The sequence below is a fragment of the Corvus hawaiiensis genome, chromosome 30 (assembly GCF_020740725.1).
Source record: "Corvus hawaiiensis isolate bCorHaw1 chromosome 30, bCorHaw1.pri.cur, whole genome shotgun sequence".
Classification (NCBI taxonomy): Eukaryota; Metazoa; Chordata; class Aves; order Passeriformes; family Corvidae; genus Corvus; species Corvus hawaiiensis.
The window spans coordinates 20,531,102-20,546,454 of NC_063242.1; the positions used below are offsets into that span (position 1 = coordinate 20,531,102).

Consider the following 15,353-nt stretch of genomic DNA (forward strand, 5'->3'; position numbering starts at 1 on the left):
AAAGAAGCAGCTAAATTTATCACACATATATGTTGAGTAAAAGCTCAGGATTCAGCTGAAGGGTGTTGAGAAATCACTCTTGAAATTTTTCCAGCAATCTTTAACTTTGAATAAACATAAGCAGACACATACACGCAAAAAAAGCTTAAAATAAAGGTGTTTTAGGGAAGTAATTCATTTATGCATTACACTTCTGACAGACTGACACAGAAGTAGTAACAGAGTACACAGGTGTCAATTCGCCAGGGAGCCTGAGAGCTGTGGCTCCTTCATTAGAGCTACCAAGCACAGGAGTCTCAACTACACAGGCTTCTCTCCCTCTCACTCCTGATATCAAAAACCAAACTAAAACAAATGACAGCATCATCAGACCTGGTCCCTGGGGACTTTGAGGAGGAGAGTGGGAAATGAAGCACTGTGGTAGAGATAAGTTCAGCTCAGAAAGCACCTCAGCTCCTCCACAGGACTTTTTGGGTAAGGAAAAAGAAAGGAAAGCCAAAATTCAGCTTCACACCTTTCCTCCTGTAAAGAGATTTCTGCTCTCTTCCCTTTACACAGACAAGTATTCCAGCCTCTGTTACCTGAACAGCACCTACCAAACAACCTCCCTCCCACCACAAGCTACCCCCACTACCAAAAAAGCTCCACTCAGTCCTCATCTCCTGCCCCCACCTTGGGGAAGGATTGGTTTCCTACAGCTGGTACCACTGTTTGAAGAGAAGTGACTACCTCTTTCCAGAAGTCACACAATAATGCATTATTCAGACTACACGACCTATTTTAAGTACCAAGAACACTGCAAACCACATCAGAACACTCAGACTAGGACTTGAAGCAAGTCAGAAGTCCCGAGCAGCTAGCTCAGAACTGTGCTACATGGAGCAGATGTGCCCTAAAGATACACTGAAAAATAAAAATTCCATACATTGGTAAAATGAATAGGGCTTTAAAATTTCACTCAATTTCCATTTCATTAAAATGATCAGCCCTAGCTACAGAAGTGTACAGGTGCATAAAGTAGGTAAGCTTAACAATTAGCTAAGAATTTATTGGAAATGTTTATAATACACTTGTGCACTACAATTTTGATCACTTTCGAAACGAAAAGTTGCATTAAGAACACAACAAAGGTACTTGTTCTCATTGGGGATTAAGTCCTTAGCAAGTTTGAAGGTTTTCAGATCAACTAAAACTGGCTCAGTGCAAAGCATGTAAATTTCTAAAAGCCCAGAAAAGCCATCTTTCCTTGTTGATAATACCCAAAAAACAACCAGAACAGAATTCAATTTTACATCTTCCAATGTTACTTTTAGATCAAGGTATTATGAGAAGTTGCAATCCCTTCCTTATTCTCCTCTCAAATGCCTGGAAGAGACTTAGAAAGCATTCCCTGGAAACATGATTACATATTTTTACTGTCTCAACACTAACAAATCTCTCCTACATCAGATAAAATGCAGTTACCAACACTTGTCCCTTGAATCCAAATTGTGATAAAAAAATTATCTTGCACATACATATTTGGCTACATGCCCTTAACAATTTCCTTCTGAAAAGAAGGGTGCATTTGTTGCTTCAGAAACAGAAAAGCAAAATAATACAAAAAGGACACAGGGAAAAAGATGAACAGAAGGGCTTTGAAAGTGACTGAAAATCTACAACATCTCTAATTAGGTTCCAGCTTGGAACACAATAGTGGGGGTACCATGGCCTGTTATCAAGTTTATAGCCAAGGGCACAAGACAATACAACCCCACATTCAATTTAATTACAGCCTATGGCTTTTGCAGTAGTGGTGTGTTTCAAAGGGTTTAAGCACTCATTTATTTCTACACCATACATGAAATAAGGCAGCTCCCTGTCATACAGACTCACCAATTAGACTGAGCAGTTTCTGATCTCTTGCTCTCTAGAAGCAGAGCAGTGGGCAATGGGAAATCTTTTACAGGATAATCACAGAATACTTTTTATTTAAAAAAAAAAAAAGAAAGAAAAAAGATCAGCTCTCTGCTGCCTTTAAGCTTGTGCATTTTATCTTTGACGTGCATAGAGTACCAACATAGTCATTTCAGATTCCATAGGATGCAAAAGAGTGTCAAAATACAGCAGCACTTCAGTGATGTTGTTTTTTTCTCCTGATTGTATTAAAAAGGTTATCTTCATTTGAGCTACAAGGAACTGGTCACCTCTTGCATTCTTGCTATCGCTGAAGGCTGATATAACTAAATAAAACGAGTTTAATTTCTAAAAAGGAAAGATATTTTGAAAAATTAAGTGATAGTAGAAGTCACCAGCTGAAATAGTTACCCAAGTTGATACCCCCAACATACCATGCCAAGGCAACCACGAGGACCTACAAAGACAGTATTGGACCTTTAGCTCCACAGCCACCATTCTAAAGGCGCATATCAAAACACCGCTCTTGGATCTTCTCTGAGATACTCTCCCAAGTCACCTTACATCAACTCTCTCCCTAACAGCCAATCCAAAACGAACCAACCTCAGTCTAGGAAAGAAAAAACAGTTCCCTTCATTCCGTTCAGGTACTGCCCCTAAAGCCGTATATGAGGTCACTAAGCCTAATCTCTATTCTGCTTGCCCTGTACTCATCTTGGGAAATGCTCACATGCCTACCAAGCCTCATGTTCATTATAAGGAACATAGCCCGGGATATCGTACTTTCTGAAAATGAAAAACCCTACCTCTCCTCAACAATCTTTAGAAGCACTCACTTACAAACAACACTGACCTCCACCCAAGACAACAATAGCCAGAATTCATGCATTTCACCGTGGAGATTGATAAGAAAGCTTTGGGGACCATACCTGACACCACTACTACCTTATCCTCCTGCCCTCCAAGGATTTCAGAGCAATTTTGATGACTATCAGGTGTAATAGTCCCTTCTACAGTTCTAGTTTCCACCTGTAATTTAGTAGAAAATGAAAAAGCCGCCTCATTAAAAAACCCATAAGTAACAAAGTAACAAACAGTAGTCTCTAAGGTAGATACAGTTTCTTTAAGCACATTTTAAAGTTTCTTTAACCCTCACCTTCTACGATTTTAACCTCAGTGCTTCTCTTAAAAAAGACACCTAGCAAATCCTGGATTTTCCTGCAACCTGGGATAATCCAGTAATCAAAGAGATGGGCACTAACTACACAGTAGGGTAGCCAGCACTAACCTCTGAAATCTGATCAACACTAGCACTGTCACAAGAACTAACAAGGTATTTAGCAGTCATCAGTCTTAATAGCTACTGTACTTCAAGCCCTTAAGATAGGGATATTGCTTCATCTATTACCCTGGCAGAAATAAAGCCTAGCATCCTTACAACGCGATCCTAAGCATCCTTCCCTGAAGCTACCTGATGAGCTCCCCTGCCCTGCACACCAGGAAAGCACCTAGCAACGATTCTGGTCAGAGTACTAGAGATACTTGTACAAAACACAAGTCTTTTTTGTCGCCATTTAACGAAAGTGCAGGATGTTCCCAGATCAAAGATCAAGCAGACAGATTCTTATCCACCTCCTCGAAAACCCAAGACTAAAAAGGGCTAGACTTATTAGCTACGTTTGATTTGCTCTGGGTTGTGCCTTACTGCCTACTCATATTCCTCATGTGCTATTGTTCTGCCTTCTTTTGCAAAACCTGCAGTAAGAACTAGATTTCTGGTTCGGGTCAAAGTCAGCCCTTCAAAGAGAGTGTAAGGCAATGAAAAGACATGTGCCAGATCAAAAGACAGCAAAAAGGGCAACTCTGAATTTAAAGCACAAGAAAAAAAAAAAAAAAAAGCATTTCAGGATTCCCCCAAACAGCTAAGATAAATGCACACGGCTCAGGTTTTAATGACTAAGCTTTTGGTAGTTATCTTAATAGCTGATAAATTCTTCACAAACAGCCCAGAGAAACCAAATCAAGCTACACAACAAACATAACCAAAGCGTTTACAAGTGACAGGCAACTCTCCTCCCCCATGGCAGAGGCCAAACTATTTTCCTACACCTATTTTTGGGTATTACTGCTGTAGTAAGTTCAGCATGTACCAGATCCATAAAGCCCAAAAGCTACCACCACATTGTAGCATCAAAAGTTTAAGCTCTAGCTATTGTTCATCTTTCAGCAATATGGGAGATGAACAACAGCCAAATTACATCTCTCTGTCATCAACTTGAACTGAAGCACTGCTGTCAGTGGCAGGAAAATTGCTACACTTCAGAGCAAATAAGGACTGAAAGGAAAGTTGTGCCATGATGGCAGTGGTGTATGCTTAAAATACACTATAAATGCTGCTCTTAAGGCTAAAACCTAAAGCAACAGTTGGATCAAGATGAACATTTAATGTACTTTTTCTGAGCTCTGGAAGAGGCTCCTACAAACCCAGTGTTGAAAAGACATTTTGAGGCTAAAACAAAAAACAGGAGCTACAACATAAAAGCATAAAATTACCATTCTTGCTCAGATAGTGCAAATTGAAGACACCCCATTTAGTGCTTTCATTTAATCTTTTCCACATTTTGTTTAGTGCTATTAAAAAAAAAAAAAAAAAAAAAGGCACACACAGTATAAAGATGCTAAGAAACCCACATATTGTGCCACCACTTTTTCACCAGAGCATTGCACAAATCCATGAGCTCACCAGAATCTTTCCTCTGGAAAACTAACTACGAAGACAACCAACAAACCACAAACTTATGACCTTGGTGTTTTCAAGGAATCAGTAATATTTGTCAACAGTGGAATTTAGTGTCATGGTACTTGATGAGATATATTCAGTAAAAAGGCCTAGAAACTCTTTGCTTATAATTAGGCAATAACGATTGAGGGCCAGGACATTTCCTGGGGATTAATGACCGGCTGGGAGAGTCAATGGCTTGAGGCATTGCCTTGGGCCATTAATTCCAGCCAGTCATTAATTTCCCCAGGAAATGCCCTGGACCTCGATTAGTGTAAGTATCATAAAAGGTAGCTAGAGAGAAAAAGTTCAGCATTAACATTCTCCCAAGGAAATCCATTCCACAGCCAGTATTTTTTCACTTTGTCACACCCCAGAAGTGCAAAAGTTAAAATTGACACAAGAAAAATTGGTGATGAAAAAAAAAGAGAGAGACATTTCTCTTTCTCAAAGATTTAAATGAATGAGGTTTGTAGCAAAGGCAAAATTCAGGTACAAAAGTGACTGGGCACCTTGTTTAACTCATGAAACTGTGAATAGAGGTGAACATTTCCATATAATTACTGAAAAAAACCCACACTGCCTAGTTCTAGTACCCTTGCTGATTGCTCATTTTCTTTCTTGATACACTTAGGAAAACAGCAGATGCCTGTTGTACTCTCTCTTCGCTGTTTCTCCCTTTCTCCCCATAGCCCGCTGTTAACGAGAATTACAGCTCCGAACGCTTCCCGGAGGAAGCACAGCTTTGCAACAAACACTACAGCAGCTGGATTTCTCCTCGCCTAAGCTTTATGCAAGTGTGAAGAGATTTGTGGGCCAGCTTAGAGATCGAGTTCTCTAGTCTGACAACTGAAAGTACCAAGACACCTCGTTTAACAGGTTAAAGACACGCACACTCTGTGACCACTGACTGCTCTGCCCAGTTCCCTCTTCCCCTTGCCAGACGAACGTGTGGTGCTCCTCCTAAAAAGCTAAAGTTTCGAAATTACTTTCACGGTCATTAAAAGCAAGGGAAAGAGGAATCTAGGGTTAAATACAGCGAGGAGCATTTGCTTTTACCTGAAATAATGAGCTAGAACAAAAACATTATCTGCACATAATCAAGCCTCTAAGCCATTCAGAGACACCAGATACACACAGCAGGAGATCAAGCTACAGTACTCCACTGAAGTGGTCCAAAAAAAGCCTCCCTAAAAGAAAGGAGAGGTCGCAGGTACCTTAAAGAACATAGACGCTTATGCAGGCATTCACTGGGAGCCCTGCCCTCCCCCTCCCCACCCCAATTAGCCTTCAGGCTGGTTGATTAGTTGGCAAACTCTTTGAAAGGGTCAGTCTGTCCAGAACTGGTATTTCCACTCGGGAAACAGCTCAGGCATGTCATATACCTGTGCTTGCCCAGCACCGCGCGCTCTGGCTGACGACTGCGATCCCTGTTATTACTTGACACAAGAATGTCAGAGGGGTTTTGCAATCATGTAGGGCGGCCAGCAGTAAAGTTCTTGCCTGAAACACGGTATTTTATGGGGCACAACGTAACTGCATACACTTTACAGATTTAGTTAGAATGACTTCCAAACTTCAAGCCAATTGCAGAGGTGCAGTGAGTCTTTAATTGAAGTAATTTAGCTCCAGCGCTCAAACACCCGAGAGGAAAGTACTTTTGGAGGGGATGGGGAGCAGGCACCAGCCCGTGCTGGCACACAGCAGAGGGGGCTCCGCAAGGCACACATTAAGGCACAGCTCAACAGCGTTTTTGACAACACTGGTTTTTACCTTAATGAAACACATCTAACGAATTTGGGCTCATTCCACAGCTAAGCTGCACCTAAACCCGTTTAATTGTGCTCTTACTGTATATTTCGCCACTATGGTAACTAATTCAAGTAAAGCCAATTTGCCTTTAAAAAAAAAAAAAAAAAAAAGGATCACTGCCAGGAAACAAAGCTATTTTAAATAAACAAATACAAGATGAATGCAATTGCCATATTAACCCTCTTGTTAACTTCTGAAGTTTAAAATTACACCCTCATTACTAGTGTGTAATTGAGTATTCTCCCGGCTGTTTCCTGCATTTGAGGTTATTCAAATAGTTCATTAGCACATCAAGAACACCACACACACTAATGATACCTGATGCCCCTATCTACTATTCTGGCCCGACTTTCATAAGTCACATCTCCCACAAAAAGACAAATAAAAAGAGGGGGGAAAAGAAATAAAAAGGAGGAAAAGGGGAGCCCATAGGGCTGAGGTGTCGGTGCTGCTGCTGAGGGAGAGCACGGCAGCACCCAGGCACCATTCAAGTCCGACACCCAAGCACACAGTGAGTGGCCACTGGACCTGTGGCGGGGCGTGAGGAGATTGGAGGGGCAAGTAAGTTGGATAACTTGCATCCGGGCTCTTTGGGTGCCTGAAGAGTGAGCGTGACCCCAAGAGCCACCCCAAAGCTGGCAGTGTGCCTCAGTGCCCAGCCTTGGGGGAAGAAAGGAGGGGGGGCAGTGCAGACTATGTGGGGCAGGGTGAGGGGTTGCCACTTTTTTTTTCCTTTTTCTTTTGCCGGTTACCTGTGTGGGGGAAACAATAGCAGGTGAAACTACTGTGGGTGAGGTGGTGCTTCTGTGCCCGTTTGCTTCGGGGAGGAGGTGAGGCAAGGGGTCATGTTTCACTGAGACCACCACCACGGCGGGCGCAGCGGCATCCAGGGGCTCAGCGGGGCGGCGGCAGAGTCTTTTGGGGGAGGCAGAGGGCCCACATGCATCACCGCCGGCCGCAGCCCCTGCCGGGAACACTGCCTCGTAGAGTGCCCGCTTGGCCGGGGCCACCGCGGCCGCTTCCGCTTTCACTGGCACAGCGTCACCGTCTTTGGGCAGCACATAGGGGTTGGCAGCGGGTGGCCGCGGCCGAGGTCCACCATTGAGGGCGGCAGGGGTGTAGCAGCCCCCGCCAGCGGGGTGGTGGAGGAGGTGGTGGTGGTGGGGAGGGGGGTGGTGGTGGTGGGGTGGCTGCAGTCCTCCCAGCTTGGTGCCAATGCCAGCGATACTGTTGAGGGTGGCAATGGAGACGGCACCAATGCAGTGGTTGGTGTAGGTCTTGGAGAGCTTGGCCGCCTTGGAGAGCATCTGCATGCGGGTACCCAGGAGGTTCTTCCCAATGGCCTTGTTCTCATACCAAGTGATGTCACCCTCACTGCAGTGGTCCCGCGGGCGCTGGAAGAAGGCCTTGCAGAGGGGGTTGCGCTTGGAGAGGTACTTGACAAAGCTGGCGTAGGGGCAGAACTCTGTGCCAGTCTCATACATGCGGGGCAGGTTCTCCTCATCGCTGCTCTCCGCCCGCTTCTTGCTCCAGGAGGACGAGCGCGACTTGTGGTAGGGCCCCAGCGCCTTGAAGTAGACGAACTTGCGTCCGTCCTCATCCACAGCCAGCCCAAATGAGTCCTCCTCCAGCTCCCGCTGGTTCTCCCGGCCCCGGGTGCAGAAGTACATGCAGGTCTCAAACCAGACCTTGTTGAGGAGCCCGAAGGGGCTCTGAGTGCTGAACACGCTGCACGTGTAGAGCTTGCGGAGGTCGGCGCGGGTGATGGCCTGCTTCTGCACCACCGGCCCGGCACCCTGTTCCTCCAGCTTGCGGATGACAGCGGCCAGGGTGAGGTTGGCGGCGCGGAGCTCAGGGTCCTTGGTGAGGTCGAGGGTGCGGCAGTAGGGCGGCTCGTTGAGGTAGCGGTTGAGAGAGCTGCGGATGCTGATGAGGGAGGACTTAGAGTAGAGCTGCCCGCTCTTAGAGCGCGCCTCGGCGTAGAAGGAGCGCAGGACCCGGCAGAGCGCCCCCTTGTCCATCGTCTCGAAGTCGGGGCTCTGCGCCTTCTCGCTCAGGTACTCGCGGAAGATGCGCACGGCGTAGCGGGTGGCCAGCCGCGTGTTCTCGCTCAGCCGCGCCCGCTCCGGCCGCTGCAGCAGCAGGGCCGCCTCCAGCTCCGCGTCCTCCGCCGCCCCCCCGGGGCCGCCGCCGCCGCCGCCCCCCGGGGCAGCCGCCGCGGCGCCCCCCGGGGCAGCCCCGACGCCGCTGCTGCCGCCGCCCGGCGTACGGCCCGGGGCGGGCGGCAGCGGCTCCGTCTCCTCCTCGCCGTCCCACTCCAGACCCATCTCCTCTTCCTCCTCCTCCTCCTCGTCCAGCAGCAGCCCCCCATCGGCTCCGTCCTCCTCCTCCTCGTCCCCCGTTATCTGCACCTCCTGGATCTCATCCTCCTCCTCGCCCTCCTCCTCCTCGCCGGCGCTGCAGTAGCGGTGCGGGCGGGGGGCGACGCCGCGGCCGGACGGCCGGTCCCCCGCATTGTTCCCGCCGCCTCCGCCGCGCCCGCCGCCCCCTCCGCCGCCGCCGCTCCACTCTCCGCCGCCGCCGCCGCTGCCAGGCATTCTCGCCATATTGCCGTCTCCCTGCCAGTCCTCGGGCAGGGCGCATGCGCTATATTGGACCGCAGCGCTGGAGCGCTTTTGTGTTTTAATGACCTTCAGCTACCGGGAGGCAAAGCCGGGCTCTTAAAGGGGCCGCGCTCCCAGTGGAGGCGGCGGGGAAGGGGCGGGAGAGGTTGGGATGGATGGGGAGGAGGCTGAGTCGCGCTCAGGGGGTACCGCGGGGAAGGGAGCGGTACTTACCGCGCCCGCCGCTCGCCTCGGGTCCGTCCCGTCGAGCAACGCTGATGGGCGCCGGGCGCGGCGGGGAACGGCCGGGCAGGTGCGCCCCGGCCCGGAGGTTCCCCCGCCACCCCCGGCGCCCGTCCCACCTCCCCATCCCCGAAAAAGAAAGCATTCCGCGTGTGGAGCGGCTTTTTCGGTAGGGACGGACCGCCACCGAGCTGCTACGACGCCTCGCACCTCCTCATTCCACAGTAACTTAAACATAGACCAAAAAGAAAAAAAAAAAAACAAACCGCAAAGGGAAGAAAAGAAAAAAAAAAACCAACCAAAAAACCCCCAAACAAAACCCAAACACACGCACACACAAAAGACTCAGGCTGTGCTTGTCCGCAGCACGGCTCAGACCTCGATAGGATGCCGCCGGGGAGCGGGCGGAGGACCCGGCCCCGTTCCCCGCCTGCCGTACTGCCGCGACATCGCCTGCCGCCGACCTCGCACCTTTAATCGGGCGCCCGGATTTCGGTCGAGGGGCTCGGGAGGAGACGGACGCTCGGGGCATTGCATCCGTGCGGCTTGGAGTCCGCCCGGGAACAGCCAGTTGGTAGCCGCGGCGCTCGCTTGGCTTGCGGGAGCCCCGGCGAGGTTGGCTGCCGAGAGGGAGCAATAAGGACTCGGGGGCTGACGGGCGCTCCGAGCCGCCCTCTTGCTCCTGGGGCTGAAGACCTCAGGGCAGCCGGAGGGCCCTCGGCCCCCCCGTGCCGCCGCTGCCTCCCATCGTGCTCGCGTTCTTCCTCCGCTACCCTCTCCAGCGACGGAGCAAAACCCGAGGGGACTCCCGCAGCCGCGCCGGGGTGCGGGGCCGCCGGACCCAATAGGGCCACTTTGCGGGGGTTTCCGCAGAGGGGAGCCCCGGAGCAGCGCAGCGCGGGCGGGGGGCGCGGACCCCCGGCTCAGCCTGCCCGCGCCGGCCCGCGCCCCCCGCCCCGTGCGCGCCCGCGGGGCGCTCCATCCCCCGCCCGGCTCTGCCCCAGGAAGGCGGCTGGCTGCACACTGCCTTCCTTACCCTTCCTTCCCGGGAAGGGTCCTTGGCCGGGCTGGGCTCGGGCAGGAAGGAGGGCATAAGCCTACGGCCGCGCACCGCGGGGAGAGGGAGCCTGTCCCACTCGGGACGGGAGGGGACGAGGTGGCTCCCCGCTAGTAGCACCCACACTCTCCAAACCAAACTACCCCACAGGACTCCCCGTGCTATTTAGCTAGGCGATTTCTTTTATTCGGTACGACGAAATAAATATTCATTACGACTGCTGGCTACACCTGAAATTATAGCCCTAATTGCAGAGCTGTTGGCCTGAGTTACCACATTTGCTGCTTACTCATCCGTAAGCAATTGCTCAGCGCCGGGTCCCAGCCGTGGTGGTTCCCTTTGGGGGGCTCGGTGCCCTCCAGTGCTGGGCGGCGCCGAGCCCCGTGGCCGCTCTCCTGGGGCAGAGACAGATGGCCACGGACGGGGCGTCCCGGACAGCCCCAGCTCTCGCCGTCCGGGAAAATGTGGGATGCTAAAGAAAGGATGTGCAAATTGTTGAGCAAATTAGGCCAATTCGAAATAAATAAGCACTGCGGGAAGAGAGCCTGCCACTCCCGGAAAATAAGTGAAGAGAAACCCGGTACTGTTATACTGATGTAAGCCTGGAGTAATTACGCGGAGGTCAAAGTTGTTGCACACGCTACAAGAAGTTGTGCTCACTCTGTAGTTTGAGAGCGGATTATGTTCCCTCTTACGTCGATGGCACATATATAAAATTCTGCTTTTTTTTTTTTTCCTATGCACGTAAGAGGATATAAATAAGGTTTGGTCGTGGTTTTTTTCCGTTGTCATACTTTATATATAACCTAATCCTGAAACAAAGTCTCAAAGACCTTCCCATGAGATTGACCAGATGCTGAAACAGATAGCTAAAAGAAACAATACCTTGTTGTGGTTAAAATCTAAATGCCCCAGCCAAGCTCCTTTTAGGAGCTGTTACAACCCACCCTAGAAGATAGAGAACTGCAGGGTTTGCAGCATAAACTTTTTTTACAGAGATTATTTTTCTTTATTCCCATAAATGCTAAAAATTACGTGATTGGCATTGACCTTTGATTCTGTCTTAAGACCATGGAAGCCACTCTTTTTTTAAGACCTTTTCAGAGACATATGAATGTGAAAGGTAATTGAATATTTTTTTAACTTTAAAAAAGATGAACACCAGGTTGACAGCTTCTCTACTTGGATGTTCATTTAATCACCATTTTCTGATTACAGGAGGTGAACTATGTTGACAGACTTGCAGATGAATATGCAGCCCGGTATATGAATAGTAAGTATAAAGGACATAAAGAACTTGTAGTGAGGTTGGAGGGGAAAAATGTATACGGAGCATCCATATTACACACATCAACTGGAAACAACTCAGCAGCCAGGGGGAATTCAGAGAGTAGCAAGTGAGGTGTTCAGAACACTGCAGGTGCCCATAACTAGGAAGACACATGCATAAGTAATATACCTGTATAACCTATATGCATACAGGTAAGTTAATCATATATATATATGTTAACTTACCTATCTATGTTCCTAAAAATAGCATTTAGCCTAGTCAGTTGTATTCCAGAAGTTTAAATCCTATTGTTCAAGCTCTCCTGTTAGGTAAGGTAATCGAACTGCATTCCAAAACTGACAGAGTTGCACAAGGCTGTCTAATGTGAGTTGGCATATAACATTAAACTTACATCCACTCCACCCTCCACGTCACTAATCAGAGGTTTATCCTGCTGAGAGCTCTGCGCAGGCATAGGCAGCATTCTGCATTCTCCCCTAGGACTCAAGGTTTGAGGCTGATTCTCAAATAGGTCCTGTCTGCACTTGGAGAATACATTTTATTACTGCTGTCAGTAAACAAGATGTAATACCCACAGAACACTAATAATGGACTGGCCTCACTAAGGATTATCTTTATGAATACTTGGAGATCAGTTCATCTGCCACAGAATTAGCATGCCAGTTTAAAAACCAAAACAACCTTCTCCATGAGTCGGTTTACAATAGAGGTAGTGCTTGTTACCACGTTAGCAAATAGTTTCAGGTCTTTCTTCACTTCTTTTTTAAGCTACCCTTGCCCCTGGCCTTGCCCTTGGCAAGTAGAGAGCTTGCTAGAGCTGTGTTCTTTGACAATCGGCTATTGTGCTAAAGTTTTCCACAGCCCAGTTCTCCTTCAGACTAACACAATCTATTTCTCCGTAGCCCTGTAAGTGGTTATTTCACTTACGGCCACCCAAACCTTTGTGCTTTGGTGAGTCTTGGTAGGTGTTTGATCATGAGGCTTCACTAGGGACTAAACTGGAATACCCCCAAAAGCCAAGAAGCAAAGAAAATCTATGGGTTCGTTTGCTTCTTAGGATCCTGTCTAGGCATCTAGAAAAGATTTTTTAAAAAACAGTCCTTAAAACAAGTTTGTGGGGTAACCCTAATGCTGGCCACCTGGCATTTTTTAAAAGAAAATAACTTCTTCTCCATGTACAATTTTACTGTTAGTTTAAATGCAATAAACATTTCCTTTAAATGTCTTAATATGTTTTCTAAACACAAGATGTTTTTACTGTAGAGGCAGGCTATGTGGAAATTGGTATGAGAAATCCATATTGACACTACAGAACTAGAAGGCAAATAACACTTGGGACTCTTGGAAAATTCACTTAGGGAAAAAGCTTGTCCTAGAAATCCTTCTCCCACCCAGAAACATGCAGTTTTGAGATAAGGTTTTTTAGCATTTCAGAACTGTCACTTCAAATGCTAATTCAATTTTTATTTTACTCTTTTATTTTTGTATATGATATTTCTTGGTTTTCCATTACTTCTTCATACTATGGACAGCTAATGCTAACATATAGTGTGCTATAAGTGATTTTAACTCCTCTTTATTTTAATTTTTTAAATTTTTTTTTTAGCATCTCCCATCTGCGTGGCAATGAAACGGCTTCATATAACTCAACAAAGGAGACATTGATTTAGTAAAGTGAGGATGTATCCATCAGCACTGAGTTGCAGCTGTTCTTAATGGATTTGAAAATAAAAGAGCTATTTCACCTCTTAGATTGGCATATTATGAAATGTTAGTAGTAGTTGCACATATCAAAGCACCAGCTACCACCCAAACATTGTTGTGAAACATGAAGGCAGCATCAAGCCAGCCCCCTTGCGAAGCTCCCCAGTGCCAATCGAAAGCCTATTTCCCCAGTACGCTCCAATTTTTCCCCCACAGGTATTTGCCGTTACTTACTTCACTGCTTTTTTTTCTTTTTTTCCCCTTTCTTTTACAAAAGCAATATTTTTGCCCCTGAGACCACGATCTGTTTCCCAACTGCTTTGTTTTCAAAATAAACCAGAGAAAACCTGAGTCATCATCTTTGTAAGAAAGCACACATTCAGTACTTGGCAAATTAAAAGGCAAGGCTTTGCAAATCACCATTATTTTCAGCATCAAGCAGCTGGAGCATCTTTGCTTCCAAAAATATTGAAGAGCTATGTTGTCAGACAGTTTGGAGAGAGGCAGGTAATAAATTGCATTGTGCTGCATAAAGGTTTTAAGGGTCTTTTAAAATGTGCTGAGGGTAAGTTGCCAGGAGATACATGAATGCTTTTATTTAGCTGTATTTTAGTTTGTGTTTGTCTTTGCTTCTCTGGTGTTGAGGGCACTTGAAACAAATTGGCTGATCTGTGTGGCACAGTGGTAGCTGGTTAAAGTTGCTCTAGTGGTTGTCTGATCATTTCTATGAACTGCTGACACCAAGCAACCTGATGTGTTAGTGGCATAGTGTTTACTCTCCATGGAGGGAAAGAGCTCTTTTCGTCTGTCTGTACTCTCTGGACTCTCCACTGAGTCCATAAATTCTACATGAAGGTGACGGAAATTTAGAAGGACCAAGCCAGTAACTCAAAAAAGGGAGCTCCAAATAGAGACATCCCTGTGAAACCACAAAGCTTATGGGTGTTGTAGGTGTAAGTACAAGTTTTCGCTTCATACAGTGTTTTAAGTACTAAGTAATAGAGCATAACTTTATGCTGTATTGGATATGGAGTTCTTGAAATCCTATTTTTTGATCATAATCTTCCAAAAAATGTTTATTTTGAACTAGAAGTTCAGGCTGGAAGTCACACTGGGCTGGGTGAGGTCTAGAAATGCAGGGAGGGACAACTGGTTATAGGATAACAAGGTCTGGCTAAGAAAACTCCTTAAGCATTCCTTTAGGAAAAAGGACAAAAAAACCAAACCTGAATCCAAACAAGAATGTAATATCATGAAACTCTGAAGAAGTGCACTTTCCAACTTGTTCCTGCACCATATGAACTTTATCTTGCTTGCTTTTACCATCCCCACCACACAACCCAAAGTTTCTGTGTTGCCAGGAGGTGTGCTGAGCACTGATTCCTGCACAGGGCCAGAGGTAGAGCTTTACACCTCACACAACCTATTCATACCAGGCTTTTTTCAGAGTGTGGGGTCCTCAAGGGACAGGACAACAGCTGGCCTACAGCCCAGCATGGAAAAGGGAATCCTCTTTTGACCATCGACTAGTGGCTTTAAAGCCTCTTTATACCATGAATTCACTGTCAATATACTTTTGTTTTGATTTAGTGACTGAAATAAACTGATTATTCCCCTTTTCCACCAGTATTATGTCTGTGTCATCATGAATTTGGAAATTCCCTTTCAGGTATTTATGTAGCAAAAACCCCAGTACCAATGGTCTGTCTTCTTGGATTTTCTTTCCTCAATTGAGTTATCTCAGCTGGGTTGACACAATCCCAATTTAAGCAACTTTAGAATGGTGTGAGCTCAAAGGAAGCCCACAGAGTGTGTAAACGTACTGTTAAACAGTGTCAGAGCCCCGCTCAGGCTGTCACCCAGACCCACCTTTCCACTGCTGTTGAATTTTAAGTTACACCAACTCGTAAAGCAGCATTCGAGTAGAAGGGAATAAATTCATAGGTCATATGAAAGAAGAGTACAGGG

General features: G+C 47.0%; 1 protein-coding gene and 1 long non-coding RNA gene across 4 annotated transcripts in view; one reads left to right on the forward strand and one right to left on the reverse strand.

The window, feature by feature from the left end:
• Positions 1-10,139, reverse strand: part of KCTD1 (potassium channel tetramerization domain containing 1) — a 69,348-nt gene extending 59,209 nt beyond the window's left edge. Inside the window, exon 1 of one of the 3 annotated variants that reach the window (XM_048289447.1) lies at positions 7,240-9,118. In XM_048289447.1, the coding sequence (XP_048145404.1) occupies positions 7,240-9,093 (1,854 nt within the window). In that variant the 5' untranslated portion in view covers positions 9,094-9,118. Of the gene's footprint in view, positions 1-7,239; positions 9,119-9,324; positions 9,428-9,804 lie in introns of those variants that run through there. The other 2 variants (XM_048289449.1, XM_048289448.1) reach the window with 2 other exon arrangements.
• Positions 10,140-10,334: 195 nt separating this feature from the next.
• On the forward strand, positions 10,335-13,736 carry LOC125318559. The gene is made up of 2 exons (XR_007200423.1): positions 10,335-11,663; positions 13,288-13,736. It is a non-coding gene; the product is annotated as an uncharacterized LOC125318559 (long non-coding RNA).
• Positions 13,737-15,353: the final 1,617 nt, after the last annotated feature.